Source organism: Perognathus longimembris, unplaced genomic scaffold, assembly GCF_023159225.1.
Source record: "Perognathus longimembris pacificus isolate PPM17 unplaced genomic scaffold, ASM2315922v1 HiC_scaffold_175, whole genome shotgun sequence".
Classification (NCBI taxonomy): Eukaryota; Metazoa; Chordata; class Mammalia; order Rodentia; family Heteromyidae; genus Perognathus; species Perognathus longimembris.
In genome coordinates this window covers 4212-23592 of record NW_025956782.1, presented here as the reverse complement: position 1 = coordinate 23592, position 19381 = coordinate 4212, and the positions used below count along the sequence as shown (strand labels likewise).

Here is a 19381-nt window from a genome sequence, read left to right as displayed (position 1 = left end):
ATAGTTCCTTATAGTTTGACACTTTGAAATATATGCAGTTCCTTGTATCTTGGTAGTAACCATACTAGTAGTTACAGAAATGTCATGGTGACTCAGGATGGCCCACTTATGATTGAGTACTATATTGTTTTAGTCCACTCATGCTTGCATGGTTAATATTAATGAAAGATGGGGAAAATTTATGTCTTGCTCTACCCCCTGCATTAACCCCTTGTTCTGTGCTACATGACCACGTGCTATAGAATGCATAACTTGTAAACACCCAACCCGTGGTGGCTCATTGCTGTTCTTTACCATCCCAATAGCAGACTCTGCAGACTCTGGTCACAGCAAAATAAAGACTCCTACAAGAATTGACTGAGGGCTAATGATTTGCTTGTCATGAGTTGAGTCCTGAGTGACCAGGATACAAGAATGAGTGATTGGGGCTGGGGATATAGCCTAGTGGCAAGAGTGCCTGCCTCGGATACACGAGGCCCTAGGTTCGATTCCCCAGCACCACATATACAGAAAACGGCCAGAAGCGGCGCTGTGGCTCAAGTGGCAGAGTGCTAGCCTTGAGCGGGAAGAAGCCAGTGACAGTGCTCAGGCCCTGAGTCCAAGGCCCAGGACTGGCCAAAAAAAAAAAAAAAAAGAATGAGTGATTGAAGAAAATTAGAAAGGTATGAGGGGTGTTTGGAATCTTTGGAGGAGATTTTCTGGAATCTTGAAAATACACTCATAGAGGAAGACTTAGACTGGGTGGTTGGGGGGGGTGATATTTTCTGGAAGAAGTGAATAAATGGGCGGGAATTGAGATGTCAGTGAAACACCTACAGTTCATGGCCTTTTCTTAGGCAATGGGCCAGGATCTCAGGGAGCCCAGGTTATATTCCAGGGAGTACTAGACCTGACCTTGGATGCAGCAATATTCTATGGGTGTTGGGTCCCTGTCTGAGTTCCCAGAGAAGAGCATGGAGGACATAGAGGGAAGCACTAGAGACCACATAGACTCCTACTCCATGAACACAGGCAGGAGAATAGTGGACCTCACAAGGCACCACAAATGCTCCAGGTGTGACACACCATCATCTTCACACCACTAATTTCCTTACTTAAAACACTGACAAATCAGGTCACTGTGTATCACCTATGTACTTCCCTTCATTAGGAAGCTCTGCATTCACCCACTGTCAGCCAGGATAGAGCTTGGGTTGGGTTCCAAAAATGTCTCAATTACTGAGATCTTAAAACTTATTTTCTGAGCCAAGTGCTGGTAGCTCATGCCTATCATCCTCACTATTAAGGAAGCTGAGACCTGAGAATTTTGGTTTGAAGCCAGCCCAAGCAGGAAGTGTCTGAGATTCTTATCTCAAATGAACCACATACAGAAACTGGAAATGGAGCTGTGGCCCAAAGTGGTAGAGTGGTAACACCTCAGCACCAAAGCTCAGGAGTAGCACTCAGGCCCTGATTTTAAGCTCCAGGACCAACAATAAACTCACTTCCCAGGATTTCACTCTCTGAAGGTGGCTGGTCACCTCAGCAGCTTCCATGTTAATATTGTTTGTTCCAAAGGACTGAGCCAACCGCACCAAATGTAGTCACCTGCTATATCTCTGACCTCTGTCAACATGGTGACTAGAGGAAGCTAAGGAAGTATGGGGCAACAGCTCAGGAGGCAATAAGCTGCCTTTGTCTGATGGCAGTGCTTATTCTCCTGGCCTGGTATATAGCCCTGTTTGAGGGGCCTACCATGATTTTGATGCTGCTGCAAGGTTGGGTGTTACTGGTGTTGCCCTTCTTCGTGGCCAGCAGACCAGAAATGACAAGACAACTGGAGAAGTTCCTCTTGCCAAAGAAGAAGCTGAAGGTAAAGATTGTAGAGGAGTCTATGCTGGACTGGATGAGGTACCTCAACTGCTCTTGGACACTGGAGTTGCCTATGGTGCTGACAGGTGGAGGCTGGGTGTATAGGTATACAAGAGCAGCTGGTTGCCTGAGGTCCTGTAGGTCAGCATACACCCAGATAAGGACATTGGCTGGAAGGCCTGGCAACTCTCCCTAATAGACCCTTAGTATCTCAGGGCAGCTGGCCTCTGGCTGAGTGCCAAGTGTGGCTGGACAGACAGGCCCTGGCCCTTCATTCTGCCTAAAGGTAAACCAGAAGGAGATCCATGTCAGCCAGTAGAGAAATGAAGGTGATGCAGTGAATTGGGGCTCAACTCCCTTTCCAGTGGTACCAACAGTCAAGGAAGGGTCCATTGGGAGCACCGTTGGAGTGAGGACAGTTAAAATCTTCTTATGACACCTCTTAAGGTAATTATATAGAAGAGTCTATAGATTACTATCAAAGTAATGGTAAGTGTTAGAAGAATTAGAAATGTTCATTAGTCCCTCATTTGATCATTGCACATGCAGATGTGTGTCAAACTATGCTGTGCCACATATGTGACAGTTCAAGGATAAAGCAAGACACTTGCAGATCTTAAACACAAAGAAAAAGTGTCTGCATTTGTGGGTTTGTAGGGCATCTGCTGTCCATGGAGCAGCTGGATTTGCTGAGATCGCTAGTAGGGCTACAATGTGGTGCCAGGAGGGGCACCCACTGGGTGGACCCAGGCAGATTTCCAGTCCCTAAGCTCAGAAAGGGTTCAGGATAGGGATATGTGGTGGGAAAAAAGAGGAGAAAGGTTAAGTCTGGTCACACAGAGTGCCCAAGGGCCAGCTAGAATAGTTCAAAACTGTCTTCAGAAATCACTTATTGCTGCTTGAATAAGCTTCTGTCCTCTTTCCTTAGGAAAATTACTACCTCCCAGAGGCCTTGTACTTATTTGCCTCCTATTGCACCCAACCTCTGCCTCCCAAAGGCCCTGCAACTATCCCCTTACAGTACTCAGTGCATGATGCCCTGATGGTTGATAAAAGGCTCTCTCCTCCATTTGTCCCAACTTTCACTGGTTGGCCCCTGCTCCATATTGCACAGCACACTAAATGCCAGTCATCCACAGGGAAGTTCACTGTGAAGAACTTCCCCAGTGTGGAATCAAGACAGCATGGGGGCTAATGTATGTGTATTGGGGTGGGGTGGGTGGGGCTCATACCTTCCTAATCTTGTCTACTGGAGTCACTAGGGAACACCAAGAACCATCATGAGCTTGAGGCTGAGCCCACAGATGTGTAACTGAAAATAGAATGAAATTAAAAAGATGTTCATCACATTATTTTGACCCAGTACAGAAATCAGGGACCAAGGATACCTTGCTGGAGTCCAGCCCTTTCCAGTCCTTCCAGGCAGAAAGTTCCCTGTCTTTCTCTCATAGCTAAATCTCAACCCTGTTGACTCAACTGGGAGATGGAGAGAAAGAGGCCAGAGAAGGTGGGGATGAATAAAGTCTTGGATGGCCAGCCAGGCAGGCCTTCCTGCCACATGCTGTCATGGCTTTCTTCTCAGGCATGGCTTGCAGACACCTGCCTTCACTGACCAGTGTGAAAAATGTGAAGGCATTAATGAGACTGTGTTAACAGACAAGAATGAGAAAGTCATTGCTGACTTGAAGATCTTGCCTCAACATCTGCCCTAAACATTGTTGATGCTTCTTGGTTAAGTCATGGAAGAGGGTCTAAAGGGCCTACTGCATGTTGTTGTGGCTTGTCAGGCCCCTCACACACCTGCAGACCCACCCAGACTGGCTCTGGACAGGATATATGGAAAGTCCAACAAATGGCAGTGCTCAAGCACCTCACCTCTGAGGCTCCTGTGTTTCCCGTCAGTGGGATCAGGAGATGTTTTTCACTTGATAGCAAAAGTTAAGAAAACAGTAAGAATCTCTGGGGTATCTGGAATCTGGGAGGGCCTGGGCTCAGAGCAGAGGCAGGAGGCTAGGGGACAGCTCATAATTTGCTACTGAGCAACCAATATCATCCTCTTTGTCAACTACTCTACCTCCCTTCCTCCACTTCTGTATTTTATCTGTCAATAATCTGCCTATTTATGTGTGTAGTCTATTATATTCCTATAATGTATCATCGATCTCCCTATTTATCTCTAACACACACCTTCTCATCTACTATTTATCTACCATCTTCCCCGTATTTATATATCTCTGCCACTGCAGTTTACACCTACCCTCCACTGGGCCCTCCTAGGAGTTGGTGCAGTTCCTAGAAGGGTAAGCATGCCCAGTGTGCTTATTATGTCCTTGGAAAGAGAGTGAGCAAGAACTAAGTGCAAAAGGTGAAACTACCGATAGACTGCAGAGGGAAAATCAGGGAGCAACAGGAATTAGGATAGTTCCTCTGCTCCAGCTATGTCCCCCCATCTGTTCTCAGCCGGTTCTCAGCTCCACCAGGAAGCACCTCCGCCTAGCACCATAGCAGACATGAGAACCCCATCCATTTGGCAAAGCTTATTTAAGGTTTGTTAAAACAGGATTTTAAGCTTTAGAGACTGCCCTGTCCACCTTCGTGACTCCCAACTGGCAATGCCCTTCCTTCCAATCTGCCTTGCACTGAATGTTGGTGGTAAGCAGAGGGAGTAAAAAGGGAAGGCAAAAGGGAAGAGAAATTTGAGGACCCCATGTCTTCAGGTGCGCACACAGTATAGTCATATAAGAACTGCCCCTCCCACTATGCTGGACTAGATGTCCTGCTGCACCCACCTGTCCTCAGAGCTCCTGCTCAGGATGAAGGCCAGCATTGAGTTCTCCTTTTCCTGGGCTGGTCCACACTGCTACCCTGGCTGTCAGCACATGGGGTCTGGGAAATTGATCTAGACATGTTCTCTCTGGGAGAAAGTTGGCAGTCTCAAAAGGCTCTTTTCCTCAGGGACCTCGGCTGTGCTGTGATAGAGCTGCTCTCTAAACAGCAGAGGGCGCTAGAACACAGCCACCTCCCAGCAGAGGCGGTTCTGCCCTTGTCTGGCTGCCATGGCCTGCCTGGAGTGTTTCAGAGCTGGCAGGCATCGCTTTCTATTGAAAAAGCTGTCTTTAGGGGAGCCCTCTGGCCATAACATCCCTTGGGTAGAGGGAATTAGGCCTCCATTTGTTGGGATCTTAATTCCAGGAATGGTGAGCTCATGGAGCTTATCAGACCCTCCATGGTTTTTGTCTTTGTTTCTGGGTTTTGTTTATTTGTTTGTTTGTTTTCAGATCTCTTCTCTTCCAGCCACTCCATCTTTGGCTCCACATTGCCTGCCCCTGCCTCAACACCTGCACCAGATCCCAACAGCCCACCTGCTCAGGTAGAAGAAGCTGGGGAAATGGCAGGGGCAGCAGACACAGGGCTCTTATCACACGTTGTAGCCATAGCCACATGAATGACATAGCTGTGTCCTCACAAGCCACATGCTAGGTGTTGCCAGGCCCAGAGCTGAATACATGAATAAGGTACAAAGAGATTGTTCAGCCTTCTTTGAAAAACCGTGAGGCATGGTTTTCTGCCCCCAGGGGAAGGTCTCAGACTGGCGCCTGTATCAGGTTAGCCACCAGTAACCTGGCACCATCTGCCACCAGGCTTGGGAAGAATCTCTTCTATAGTTTGAGATCTGCATGGTTGATTCCATGTAGGAAGAGCTGGCCTGACTAGAGGCTGATACCTGAAGCCATTCTGGAGGAAATTCCTCAGCAGCTGCGATCTAGGCTGCATCTGCTGGGTAACAGAAGACAGAAGGGATTATGGGAGACTTTTAGTGGATCCTAGAAACCAGATACCACTAGGCTGCCATCCACCTGCATGGAGCCAGTGCTTTTCCTGAGCTTCATAAAGTCATTCCATTCCAAATGGAAGCAAGCTCTGACAGGGTCTGGGAACACAGGTCCATCTCCCAGCTCTGAGGCCCCAGGCATGGGAGACAGGGCTTCTGTCACTCTGTCCCCACATCCTGCATTCACAGCTGGGATGTGTGATGCAGACAGTGAATGCGAGTCGCCTGGTCTGGCATTGACCCCGGCTCCTTACCTTTCTCAGGGGAACATCCTGTCAACCACTGCTCTGCCCACCATCAGCCTTCCTGACAGCCTCATTGGACCCTCTGCCACCCCTTCCCTGGACGCTTTAGATGGGCAGGGCTGTGAACGTACCTCCCAGACCCAGGACCCCTTCATCCAGTCCACAGACTTTGGGCCTTCTGAGCCACCACCACTCAGTGTCCCACAGCCCTTCCTCCTTGTCTTCATCATGCCCCTGCTGTCCCCCAGCCTGGACCCGGCCCCAGCCACCCCTCCATTACCCTTGGTCCCTCCTCCTGCCACTTCCCTAAACCCCCCAGCCACATCCACCTTCCTGCAGCCACAGAAGTTTGTTGGGGTCAGCATGCTGATCCCCCCCATCATCACTTACACAGCCTCTGCCACCCTGACCCACGATGCCTCTGCCACCTCCTACAGCCAGACCCAGGGCCTCGTGATCACTCCCTGCCACCCAATCCCCTCGCCATCTCCCTATGACCTGGCACTGTCCCCTGCCCCCCAGACATCTGCCACTGGGTGCCCCTCAACCTCTTTTAACCTTTGTTCATCCCAAGCCTGTACACTTGACTGGAGAGAGGCCCAAGCAGCCCCCTAAAATAGTGCCTGCTCACAAACCTGAGCCTGTGTCTTTGGTGTTGAAGAATGCTCACCTCACCGCAGGTAAGTGGAAGCCCCCAGTGTGGGGGGGATTCTCTGCCCCAAAGGCTTCAAATATGATCCCCACACATAACACAAGCAGCACATGTGTGCAGTTCATTCTACTCTATAGTCTTCAAATCATAGAAAATAAGTAGTTTTTTGCCAGTCACTGGTAACTCATGCCTTTTATCCTAGCTACTAGGAAGCTGAGATCTGAGGATCACAGTTCAACACCAGCCTTGAAAGCCTGTGAGACTCTAATCTCCAATTAACTATCAGAAAAGTGGAAGTGAGTGGTGATGTGGCTTAAAATGTTGGCTCACCAGCTTTGAGCAAAAGTTCTCAAGGACAGCATCCAGGCCCTGAGTTCAAGCTCCACTGAAGTGCCAGACTTTGAAGTCAGGCCCTACTTTACCACATGAACCCCATTTTACCACGTGAACCCCACTTTACCACGCGAACCTAAGATAAGCAGGCCCTGTTAGCAAACCCAGGACAAGCCCATTAGGGCCCAGTCGGTCTAGAACTCTAACCGCTGGGAATGCTTAACTCTGACCACCCCTAGAATAGAACCCTGAGCCAATCAGATTTGTACCTGTATCCTAATCTTACTTGCTTGAACACCTGATTGTTGTAACTTTGTTCTTTGCCTTTATAAGCCTTGTGTAATCACAGCTCGAGGCTCCCTCCTAACCTGCGCTGTGTCAGTGGGTAGGACGAGGCCTGAGTTGCAGCTTGCTTAAATAAAGCCTTGCCTTGCTTTTGCATTTCGGAATGTCTGAGTCTCGGTGGTCTTCTTGGTGGTGGTCTTGTGACTTGGCACAACACCACAACTGACAAAAAATGGTTTTTCTTGTTTTCTTAACAGATTACCAAAATATGCTGTCAAATAATTTGGCTAACAGTTACTGGAAACATGTCTCTTAGTTTCTATATGACATAAAGTAGGGTGTATGTTTTAAAAATCAAAAACATGATTCTTGCAAAATAGCTTTTTATTTTTGGCCAGTCCTGGACCTGGACTCAGGGCCTGAGCACTGTCCCTGGCTTCTTTTTTCTCAAGGCTAGCATTCTAACCACTTGAGTCACAGTGCTACTTCTGTCCGTTTTCTATCTATGTTATGCTTGGGAATTGAACCCAGGTCTTCATATATAAGAGGCAAGCACTCTTGCCAGTAGGCCATATCCTCAGCTAGCTATTTTTCATACTAAAAAAAAAAAAAGTGGCTTTGAGCATCTCTTTCCCGTGTCTAGAATGTCCTTTCCACAGTGGATCCACAAACCCATGGGAGATGCTCTGGTACTGCGTGTCCATTTTCATGGCAGCAGAGAGGCCTGTGCTGCCCCAGAGGCCGGGTACCTGTAGCTCAGCTGACTCTCACTGGACACCAGTCCTCTGCAGGGCAGACCCAGCCCACACCCTCACCTTCTCATCCTGGCAGCTGCCTTTTCAGGCCAACCGCAGGCGGTGATCATGACATCAGGCCCTCTGAAGAGAGAGGGGATGCTGGCCTCCACGATGTCGCAGTCCAGTGTGGTCATCGCACCTGCAGCCATTGCTAGAGTGAGGAGGGCCCTGGACATGCCTTGTTCCCCCAGAGGCCTGGCCCTGGCCTCACTCAGTGTTCCAGCTCTGGCCTGCTGTGCACTGGTGCCTGGTGGCCTCTCTCTCATGTCCCCACAGCCCCCTGGTGTTTCAGAGTTCCACAGCAGCATCCTAGTGACAGACTTCAGCCACAGCACAAGCAACCGCCCTGCTCCAGGCTCGCGCCTTTTCCCCACAGGCACAGCACAGGACTTGGGGGTGAAGGGCGAGCAGCCCTGCCACACGGAGACAGCCCCCAGGTTACTGCCCGCAGGGCCCAGTGAGTATCCCCTGGGGCAGGCTATTGGGACCTGGGTGGGAAGGCTGCCCTCAGGCCTCCCTGCTGGAGGCAGAGCTTGCAGGACCTCAGCCTGCTTTTGATTGAACATTTACGGAAGTGGGTAACAAAGTATATGAAAACACATGTGGCCAAAACAGAAAGGGAAAAAGCAGATCCCAGTGACAAGCCGAAACCTGATCCCACCTCTGGGACGATGGCTCTCCTTGTAGGCCTAGGGCCCGGAACTGGGCCAGATTCCTGCCTCATGCCTAACTTGCCTTTCTCAGGCCCGGCCTGTGCTGGAGGAAATGCCCATTTGGGATATAGGCAAGATTGTTTCCTTTTCCTCTGGGTAGTCATGGGAGGTTAAAGTAGTCTTCTAAAACCTGAGGACTTTGTGGGGTTCCCTTTATCAGTGAGGACTGGGGGTGGGCTGGCCTGGCCTCTCTTTCCCAAGTTTCCTTCTTAGGCTCTATTCTGAGAAGAGTCTGTTTTTCTCAGGTCAAGACTGCCCAAACTCAGGGCAGGCCTCTCTGTGTGCTTCAGAGCAAAGCCCCAGTCCTCAGTCTCCTCAGAACTGCTCAGGGAAATCTACAGACCCCCAAAATATGACTGCACTAAAGGTACATGAGTCTCTCCCTGGCCATGATTCCTGCTGAGCTCATCTGGAAAGGACAGCTACAGATCAGGCTGGTTTGAGCCAGGCTCACGCAGCCCAAGAAACATTAATGTTGAATTGGTTCCAGCCATTGCCTTGTATTCTCCTCCCCGCCCCCCGCTCCAGTCTGCCTGTGGTGATGAGAGGCCTGTCAGGGAGCTCTGGGTGAGCTCTGGGTCCAAGGACCAACAATTCCCACAGCCTGGCCATGGCAGGGCTGCAACTGCCATCTCTAGCGGAAGGAGGGAGTTGGCACTGCAAGGTCTGGGTTGGAGAGAAATGAGAAGGACCACAAAGTACTGGATGGAACTCCCCGCCCACCTGTCTGCAGTCTAGGGCCCCTATCTGCCTCTAGCCACTCAGCATGGGTTGTGTGAGGTGGGATGAGGTGGAGTGCTAGAGGCTTGGCCTGCATCCTGGTGACGTCGCTCCTCCACAGATGAAGCACATCTCCGCTGAACAGAAAAGACACGTCAATATCAAGATGGGCTTCAACACCCTCAATACTCAGATTGCCAATAACTCCAAGCTGGTGAGGCCCGAGTGGGGTCCATGGGTGTCCCCTGTGTGAGGACCCCCCCTCCATGTGCCTCCCTCTGCAGACTACCTGTGCCACCATGCTGCAGAAGACTGTGGAGCACATTACCAAACTGCAGCAGGAGCAGAGCCAAATGCAGAAGGAGGCCCAGCGGCTTCGAGAGGAGATCGAGGAGCTCAGCGCTGCCATCATGTGAGGCTCTGACACTTGGCCTGTGCATTTCTGTGTCCTAAAGGCAGGGGGCCGTTTGTGGCCTTGCTGTTGGTCAGCAGCTCTCCTCCTCCCACCCTCCCTGCCCATCCAGTGCCCCAGGGTCCTCTGTCACCAGCTGCCTCCAATGCCACATTCCTCTTGTTCTAGCTCCTGCCAGCAGCTTCTCCCCGCCATGGGAGTCCCAGTGGCCCGGCACCAGTCACATGAGAGACATGTTTGATGAATATGTGAAAAGCCGGATGCTGCAGAATTGGAAGTTCTGGATTGTATCTTTAGTGTTTTTGCTCTTCCCTCCCATAGGCACTGAGGGGAAATGGCAGACAGTGGTTGTCATGGGTTCAGTCCCTACAAGACAGGACTTGGGGGTGGGGGCAATGCTCTTGGTGCCTTGTAGAAAGGCCGGGGGGCCATGGCAGACTTTGTGATCTAGATCCTTGAGGAAAAATTGATACTGAAGCCACCTTCAGAGGCAGCAAGAGGGGAAGGAGGGGCACTCAACTTCCTGTAAACCACTCCTGCAGCCAGCTCAGTCTACCAGCCTCCTACAACCCACACCTGCATCCAGCTCAGACCACCAACCTCCTACAACCGACACCGCAGCCAGCCCAGATCACCAACCTCCTACAACCCACACCCGCAGCCAGCCCAGACCACCAACCTCCTACAACCCACACCCACAGCCAGCCCAGACCACCAACCTCCTACAACCCACACCCACAGCCAGCTCACACCACCAACCTCCTACAACCTACACCCACAGCCAGTTCACACCACCAACCTCTTACAACCTACACCTGTAGCCAGCTCAGACCACCAACCTCTTACAACCTACACCTGTAGCCAGCTCAGACGACCAACCTCTTACAACTACACCTGCAGCCAGCTCACACCACCAACCTCTTAGAACCTACACCGGCAGCCAGCTCATACCACCAACCTCCTACAACCCACATCTGAAGCCAGCTCAGACCACCAAACTCCTACAACCCACACCTGTAGCCAGCTCAGACCACCAACCTTCTACAACCCACATCTGCAGCCAGCTCACACCACCAACCTCCTACAACTCACACCTGTAGCCAGCTCAGACAACCAAGCTCCTATAACCCACAGCTGCAGCCAGCTGAGACCCTGCAGCCAGCTCAAACCACTACCCTCCTACAACCCACACCTGCAGCAGGCAGAGGGCACTCCTGTCTGTAATGGAGGAAAGCAAGACACACAACTACTGGGTTTGAGCAGCTGGATTTGGCTCTCAACAGTGCTTTTCGTTTTTGTTTCTGTTGCCCAGGCTGGTCCTGAGCTCCTGGGCTCAGCCTTGGACTTCCACCTCCATTTGAAACCAGGCTCCTCAGACTCGTTGCTGTCTGGTCTTTTTGGGAATAGGGGCAAAGTTTATTTGCTTTTTGTTTATTTGTTTTGTTTTTGTTACCAGTCCTGGGGCGTGGACTCAGGACCTGAGCACTGTCCCTGGCTTCTTTTTGCTCAAGGCTAGCACTCTACCTCTTGAGCCACAGTGCCACTTCTGTCTTTTTCTATATACGTGGTGCTGAGGAATCGAACCCAAGGCTTTGTGTATACAAGGCGAGCACTCTACCACTAGGCCATATCCCCAGCCCCCATCTGGTCTTGAATGCCACAAAAGGGAGGTTTTTAAGTTTTGGGGATTTTTTTCTTTTTTTCTGGTGCTGACTGTGACCGCGGGGTTTCACACATGATCCTCCAGGCAGCAGTCCCCCAGTTCAGCTTGCATGAGGATCTGGCAAGCGCCACCATTGTTCCTGTCTCCTGTCATTGGTGGAGCTGGTGGCACCTGGACTGGGTCACCACCTGGTTGGTAACTGCGGGACACACATGCCGTGCTGGCGCCGCGTACCCTTGAGAGCTCAGAGCTCTGCAGATGGGAGAAGCTGGCATGGTGGAGGTAACACAAGAAGAGCACTATCTTGTAGCCCATTCCAGGAGTAGACTCTCAGGTCCCTGCGTCCTTCCTCCCACTTCGTGGTCTTGTGGTGAGGGCCAGCCATAGAGTCACATAGGGCGCATGTGCTGCCTGGAGGTGCTGAGCTTTCCCTCCCTGGCAGGTTTTCTGTGGGCCATTCTCTGCCAGTGCAGGCACAGGGCCCACACACAGCTTTTTCTTAACACACACCCCACAGTTCAGCAGGAGCATCAAGCCGCTATTTGAGTCCTTCGAGGGCATTGTGTCCACCAGTAGCCTGGAGGAGCTGCACCAGACGGCACTGGCCTGGCTGGACCAGCACTGCTCCCTGCCTGTACTCAGGCCCAGTGAGTGCACATATCCCCAAGGGAGGTGGGGGCAGGGAGGGAGGGCTGGAGAGGGAGCTTGGAGAGACCACATGGGGAGGAGCCTGGGCAGGGAGCTGCGCATCTGCCCAAGTGCAGCACATACTCATCGAGCATCTAGTTACTGTGTGCCAGGCCCTGTCTGATCCTCTCAGGCATTTTCTTGTTAAATTCTTAGAACTAGCACAGCTCGTGCCATATATTTTAGGGTTATGGGAGCTTAATATTAAGATGAGTAGAACAATTCCATGGCAGCAGGAAGGGTTCAGACCCCTGGCTCCGTTCCCCTCCAGGGAGGACAGGGGTGAAGCAGAGGTCACGCCTGGGCTGCATGTGTGAGATGTCATGCCTGGTCTGTGACCTGTGCCCATGGCCCTGTTTCACAGTGGTGCTGAGTACCCTCTGGCAGCTGAGCACCACCACCTCTATCCTCACGGACCCAGCCCGGCTGCCAGGGGAGGCCTCAAAGGCTGTCACTCGGATCAGCAAGAGATCCAGCGAGTCCCAGACTTAGCCACAGTGGGCTCCTGAGATGCCTGGAGTGCCCTCCCTACCTCTCACTGTGCTGTCTCGGGCATGCTCCACGATGCAGGCCAAGCAGGAGGGTGCCACACTCAGGTCTGGAGCAGGTGTGGGGCCTGCCACAGCAATAGCACCCTGGGAATCCTGGCAGAGCCTTCCACTCTGCAACCTCAGCCACCAACCTCCCTTTCTTCACCCTTGGGGTGGCCCAGATCCCTTCCTAATCAGCCCGCTTGGCCACCCTAGGCCAGCGAGGTGAGTGGACAGGACAGGGAGACAAAGCTGCTTCTGCAGGCCAGTGACTTCCGGGTCCCGCCACACTCCTGTGAGATGTACATACTAGCTCTCTTCTGTCCACTGGTCCTCCGCAGACCCCTGCTGAGGGCAAGATGGCCTTCTGCACCTGGCGTTCGATTGGAGGGGTACAAGGGGCCTGCCTTTTCCACAGACCTGGGCACCGTGCTCACAGTGGGTGTGGCAGCCACGAAGAGCAGAAGCAGTGGTATGCGCAGCTGCTACTGCAGCTCACAACCCTTTCTGTGCCTTAGTTCCACCTGGCATGGTACAGCCCTGTGTTCCCAGGGCCTCCCCGCCCTGCAGGGGGACAAGACCACATGCTAGGGATGGTTTCACCTTTCTTCTGGCGTCCAGAAGGTCACACTCCACTTGGCCTGGTCATCTTACCTGATGTTCAGTGGGGAGCACCACACCAGGACAGTCTTCTGACCAAAGATGTCACCCCGCTCAAAGTCTGTCCTGTCTTGTGTTTGGAGGAAGAGTTTCGTGAAGGCGGCAGGCAGGCGGGTTCCCGCTGGGTCAGCCCTCGGCACAGCCTCCCATGGTGAAGGCTGTGGGGGCCTGCAGCAGAGGTGTTGCTTAAAGTGTCAGGCCTGCCCAGGGTCACTGTCCTGCTGAGCATTGTGTTGGAAAGAACCAGAAGGAGCCCAGTGTGGCCCACTTAGTCCTCTTTTCCACTGCCCCTGCATGTCACAGGGCATTTCCAGCTCTCAGGGAGCCCAGCCAAAGGCACCTCCCCTCCAGGAAGGAAAGTGGTTTTCTGCCCTGCTCGCCCATCCAGAGCAGCCAGCAGGCTTTTTTGGGACTCTGCTTCCTTGCCCCTCACCCCCATCTGCCTGCAGCACCCCAAGGTAGCTCAAGATGAGGGAGCAGGGCTACCTACCACACATCTGGTTTCTTGGGGGCCTCCACTGGTTCTTGGTGCCCAGAGCCTCTGGTAGGAGGTAGGAGGACTGGCCATGCCACCGTCTCCACCAGCGCCCCTTGACCAGCACCTGTTTCCTTGTTTGCATATCTGCCCCATCTGGGAGAGTTCATGGTACCCCTCAGTCGCCCTCCAAATGTGTTTACTGGCTGAGGGGTGAGCCAAGATATGCAGGCTGGTCCTTGGACTTCTGCTGAGAGATGGTGAGAGGATTTATCCCTTCCCCCTGTGGAAGGCGGAGACTGCTGTGGTGACAGGGTCAGAAGAAAAAAGGGAAAAGGAAGAGGTGCTGCTGTGAGGCCCGGGGGAGCAGCGGAGCGCTGGCTCTCCTGGCTAGCAGGACTCCTGATCGCTAGCTTCCTCCCGGACTGCTCCATTGGGTGGAGAACTGTCCTCTTGCTTCTTTTGGCCTACCTCTCCCACTTGCTGAAATTTTCACCATTCTGTTTCCTTGGATATTTAAGGCAATTAGCTTGTGTGACCCTTGGGGTGGTGGGGAGAGAGAGAGAGAGAGAGAGAGAGAGAGAGAGAGAGAGAGAGAGAGAGAGAGAGAGTGTGTGTGTGTGTGTGTGTGTGTGTTTGTGCGCATGATTGCATACATCCTGGCTGAGCTTATTAGACTCATGCTTGTTTCTGAGATTAACGTCAGTGCATTTCTTTTGGTGCTCACCATTGCCATGGCTGTGAGGCCACAATGCTGTATCTGCTCTGAGCATAGTTGTGTCTTGCCCTGGGAATTTTCTCACTTTGGAGTCTCGCCTGATGAATGTGGCCTCATGCAGGGCTGGATCTTGGCTTGCAGCTGGCATTCAGGAACAGCTAAGATGGCCCTAGGAGCCTCCAGTGTGCACTCCCCATACCACAAGCCTGGGTTTGTTTACACTCATCCTCACCTCATCCTGTCCCCTCTAGAGAATTAAATAGAAAAAAAAAAAAAAAAGCCGACCAGAAAAGGTAAAAGCAAAGGCCACTGCCTGTCAATCTGCAGACATTTCTGTGAAATCTTCCCAGGCCATCAGCACTTGCTTTCACTATGAGTGGTGGGCCTAGGTCAGGACGGCGCCACACCAGGGCTTGCTGAGCATGGAGTATGGGTCACACGCATGGCCACCTTTGAAGAGGCTATGGGCAGTGGCTCTCCACAGCCCAAGGAGAGTGGGCTAGGCTCAGGGCCGGTGTTTGCTGTTCCTTGTGTCTGGAGGAGGTTGGGGGGCAGTGGAGCCCAGAACAGCCTGGCTCACCTGCTCCCTGGAGGGCAGTCCAGAGCCAGCCAGGCAGCCCAGGTCCAGGTTCATGGTCCCGCCTGAGCCTGTTTGTGTGCTTGGGACTAGCACCCACCCTCCCAAAGCCCTCAAGGTTTCTGCTCTCTGACTCCTTAGGCCCTCGATGGAACCATGCTGGTAGAGGCGGCATGGTGCCTGCCCACGGGCCAGCAGTCTCCCAACTAGGGGTGCACACACCCCACCAAGCTCTTAGCCTCAGCACAGCACTGGGCTCCTTTGTCTCTCTGGGCATGCTTTGAGCAGGCTTGGGGTGTCCCAGCACTCTCTCCACTGTGAAGTTCTTCCCTCTGCTATGCCCCATGTCTGAGGCTTCCTGTGGGACCGCTTTGGTGCCGTCCTGCTTCCTGCAGGGGACGTGGGCTTTCCCTGCCTGTGCCTCCCAGGCAGCTCAGGCTTGGGAAGCCCACCCCATGCAGGATGTGCGTGGAGATTGACTCTGCCAGCCGTTTTCTCACGGTGGACTGGAAAAGCCAGGGTGCCATGTGGCAAGGGCATGCCTGCCGCAGGCTGTGGTGTTACTGTGGGCATGGGTGTAAGGACAGAGGGGACAGGCAGGAGTGGGGGAGCAGCAAGTTCATGACAGGACCCACTCAGCACCCACCTCTGGGCAGCCACGTGGCGGGACAGGGACCACAGCACCTGGCTCGCTCACCAGCCAGAACTTGGGAAAACCAACCCTCTAAGCAGAAAAGGGAACTCACAGCGAATGTTGAGGTGTGTGTGTTTGCACATGTGCACACTTACATGCTTTTGTGTGTGTAGTTTTATTTTTGTAAAATCTCTTTCCAGATATTCAGCAGACCCTGTCTCATCTCCCCTTCCCCCTTTGCTTCCCCTGGCCTGGCACTCTACCACTAAACTGTATTTCTAGCTCCATGGCTGATTTTGATACAGGGTCTCACTATGGAACCTCAAGCTAGCTTCAGACTTGCCATTTTCCTGTCTCAGCCTCATGAATGCTGGGATTACAGGCATGCACTACTATACTCAATCAGTCCTGATGGACTAAATAAGATAGGTTTGCAAAAATTAGGTGCCTAGGAAGTTAGCAGCTTTCATTATTCTCTATATCTTTTCCCCACTTCTTAAATTCCATCTTCCAGAGTTCTCAATTCTTAGTAAGGTGACCACAGTTCTTCCCCCTGTGTCCCAGTGTTTTCTTCCCCCAACCCACTCCACGCCATGCTTTGCCCTGGCCCACCCCAGCTTGGGCTTGGATTTCCCACCCATCCTCCATTTCTGTCCCTGACACCACTTTACACCCCCTGCGTGGCCAGGTAACTGTTCCACCTTCCTGTCGCCCCCTCCCCGAGGATGGACAGACTGTGTCCCATTTGTCTCATTTTATCACTCATCTGTCATGCTTGAATCTGTGATTTGAATCACATCTACCACTACCTGCTCGGGTGATGAAAAACTCTGAAATCTGGGCTCTTGTTACCCTCATGCTGGAGATAAGGAAACTGAGGCCTACAGAGTTACATAACTCTCCCGGTATCCCACCATGTAGTAATAGCTGTGGTCCTGAGTGTGTCTGCCTCTTCCCAAACAGGAGCTGCAGGCGTGTGCTACTGTGCCAGACATTAAGCCACATGTTATATTGACCCATGCTTATTATCAAGAGATAAAAATGGAGGAGGATTGTCCTCACGAATGAGAACGGAGATGTCCCTGTCACCATAGAGCACTGTGCAAAAGGGAGCCAAAGGGGAACAACCCCCCCCAGCCCTTTCCCTCAGATCAGCTGACAAGCATGTCTGCACACAAGCCAGTTTATCCAACACTGGCCTGGGGGCCTGGAGACCTGGGGACCTGGGGCTGTCTCTCTATTCAGGACTATTATCTAAAAGGGAAATACAAGCCCTTTTGTTTGGAAAAGAAGTGAAGTTGCTTTCCCATTCTAATACGAACCCAACCAGGGCCAGCTTAGTGTGTGTGACGAACGGGACTGGGTGGTTTGCTCACAGGGTGCAGCTGGTACAGCTCCGGATGTAGAGAAACCTTATAAGCATTGGGTGCTGCTGGCTCCCACTTGTAATTCTAGATACTCAGGTGGCTGAGATCCGAGGATCGTAGTTCAAAGCTAGCCCAAGCAGGAAAGTCCATGAGACTCTTATCTCTAATTAGCCACTCCCAAACTGGAAGGGAAGCTGTGGCTCAAAGCAGTAGAGTGCTAGCCTTGACCAGAAAGAACTCAGGGACAGCACTCAGGCCCTGAGTTCAAGCCCTGCCCCCAACTGTGTGTGTGTGTGGTGTGGTGTGTGGTGTGGTGTGTGTGTGTGTATAGCACTATTCATAGTTATCATGGATGGTATAACGGTGATAAAAACATTCTGTAATAAGTGCTAACTTAACAGTGCTAACTAGTGCTCTACCACTTGAACCACATCTTAAGCTTTATTTTCTTTAAGGTTCTTTGTACAGATAGAGCTTTACCTTTGCCAGGGATCTGCCTGGAGCTATGATCCCCTACCTATGCCACCTGTGTAGCTGCGATTGCAGGCATGTGCCACCATGTCTCAGATATTTGTGGAGCCAAGGTCTGGCTAATTTTTTTACCTCCATCCCTTTGACCTTTGAGTAACTAGGACTTATAAGCATGAACCACCATACTCAGCCTTACATGTGCAGGTTTTCAATTCAACAGGGAGGGGTCATAATAAATAGTGTTCTGTAACCTGCTTTTATTCACTAACACTGTGATTGGGGCATCTTTACCTTAATACTTTGAGAAAATGGTTTTGGAGGGCAATAAAACACTGTCACATAGGTGGTCGTGTGCCTCGTCATCGCCTTCCTTCTCTGTGGGGCCCAAGTCCCTTGCTTTGGGAAGTACCACTAACCGGGGATCCTGCTGCTGTCCCAGCAGCTGGGCTCCTGCTGAGTGATGGGCCTGAGGTTTCCTGGGTGCCTCCCGGAGCCTGGAGTAGAAGTCAGATGCTTGTTCCAGGGAAGCTGTGTGGGGGTTCCTGGGGTCCTTATCACTTGGAAAACCTCTGCTGATTGGGCAGCAGAGTACACAGTCGCCTGCTTGTTTGCCTTTGTGGTGACTTGTGCAGTTGAGCAGTTTCACATTCATGGCTCCTGATTTCTTGTTCTACATCTGAGCTCTCCTCTGCTCCTGTCTCCTCCCCTCCCTTCAGCCTCCCCCCATTTTCTCTCATTATTAGATTGCATTTTTTTATTTTCTTTTTACTTTTCCTCCCCAGCTTCTAATCTTCAGATTAAGAACATGATATTGTTGTTGTTTTTTTCTTCTTCATGCTGGCTGAGAGCATTGGAGTAGACCTGTAGTCCCAGCTATTCAGGAGACTGAGGCAGGAGGATTGGTTGAGAGGCCAACCTGGGAAACATAGCAAGATCCTATCCTTTTCTTTTTCTTCTCTTTCTCTCTTTTTTGTGCCAGTCCTGGGGCTTGAACTCGGGGCCTTGAGTAGCATGTGTCCTGCTGAAGGCTGACACTCTATCACTTGAGCCACAGCTCTACTGCCAGCTTTTTTGGTAGTTAAATGGAGATAAGTCTCATGGGCTTTCCTGCCCAGGCTGGCTTTGAATCACAATCTTCAGATCTCAGCCTCCTGGCGTGTTCCCTCTGTAATAAATGAATCCTAATGTCACATTCTTTTTTTCCTTCTCTGTGACTCTTGATTATTTAGGTTTCCTCTCCTCTGAGTAATACTTAACTTTTAAAAGTTATTTTTTGCACTTTTTCTTGTTTTTAACCTAAGTTAAATACCATGAAAGTTGTTTGCTGAGAAAGATGATAAATTTGTTTCACAATGCCAAGATCTGATCTCCCGCCTCCTTCTAGTTTTGGGGAGATTAAGCTGAGAAGTTCTAGTTAGTTGGGGTTTTGTCATTGAATTCCAGATAAGTTGGGGCTTATCTCGCTCTGTCCACGCCACCGCCTCTGCAAGGGCAAGCACAGGTGGGTGTTTTTGTCTGGCCTGGTTCTGTGGCAGGTGGTCTTGCTTTAGAGTGATTTTCTGCTCTAATCACCTCTATCTCCCCTCAAAGCTTTCTTCATTTCTGAGAACCTGCTGGGGAAGCCAGCATGGCGCTGGTCACCCAGCAGCACCGGGCCTGGGGCTGGCCCCACTCTGCTTCCAGGGCTCATGGGGTAATGGCAGCCTGGCCCATATGTTGGGGTGAAGGGAGCCACACCCCCATGTCACAGAGCCCCCAT

At 51.6% G+C, this 19381-nt stretch overlaps 1 protein-coding gene across 1 annotated transcript; it reads left to right on the top strand.

The window, feature by feature from the left end:
• Window positions 1-1735: 1735 nt before the first annotated feature.
• On the top strand, window positions 1736-12682 carry LOC125344634 (MLX-interacting protein-like). The gene is given in 14 exon segments (XM_048337068.1): window positions 1736-1852; window positions 2780-3017; window positions 5130-5221; window positions 5947-6465; window positions 6467-6608; window positions 8030-8151; window positions 8272-8452; window positions 8954-9079; window positions 9548-9642; window positions 9713-9840; window positions 10009-10059; window positions 10061-10138; window positions 12032-12150; window positions 12555-12682. Coding segments are annotated over 14 exon segments (2136 nt in total).
• Window positions 12683-19381: the final 6699 nt, after the last annotated feature.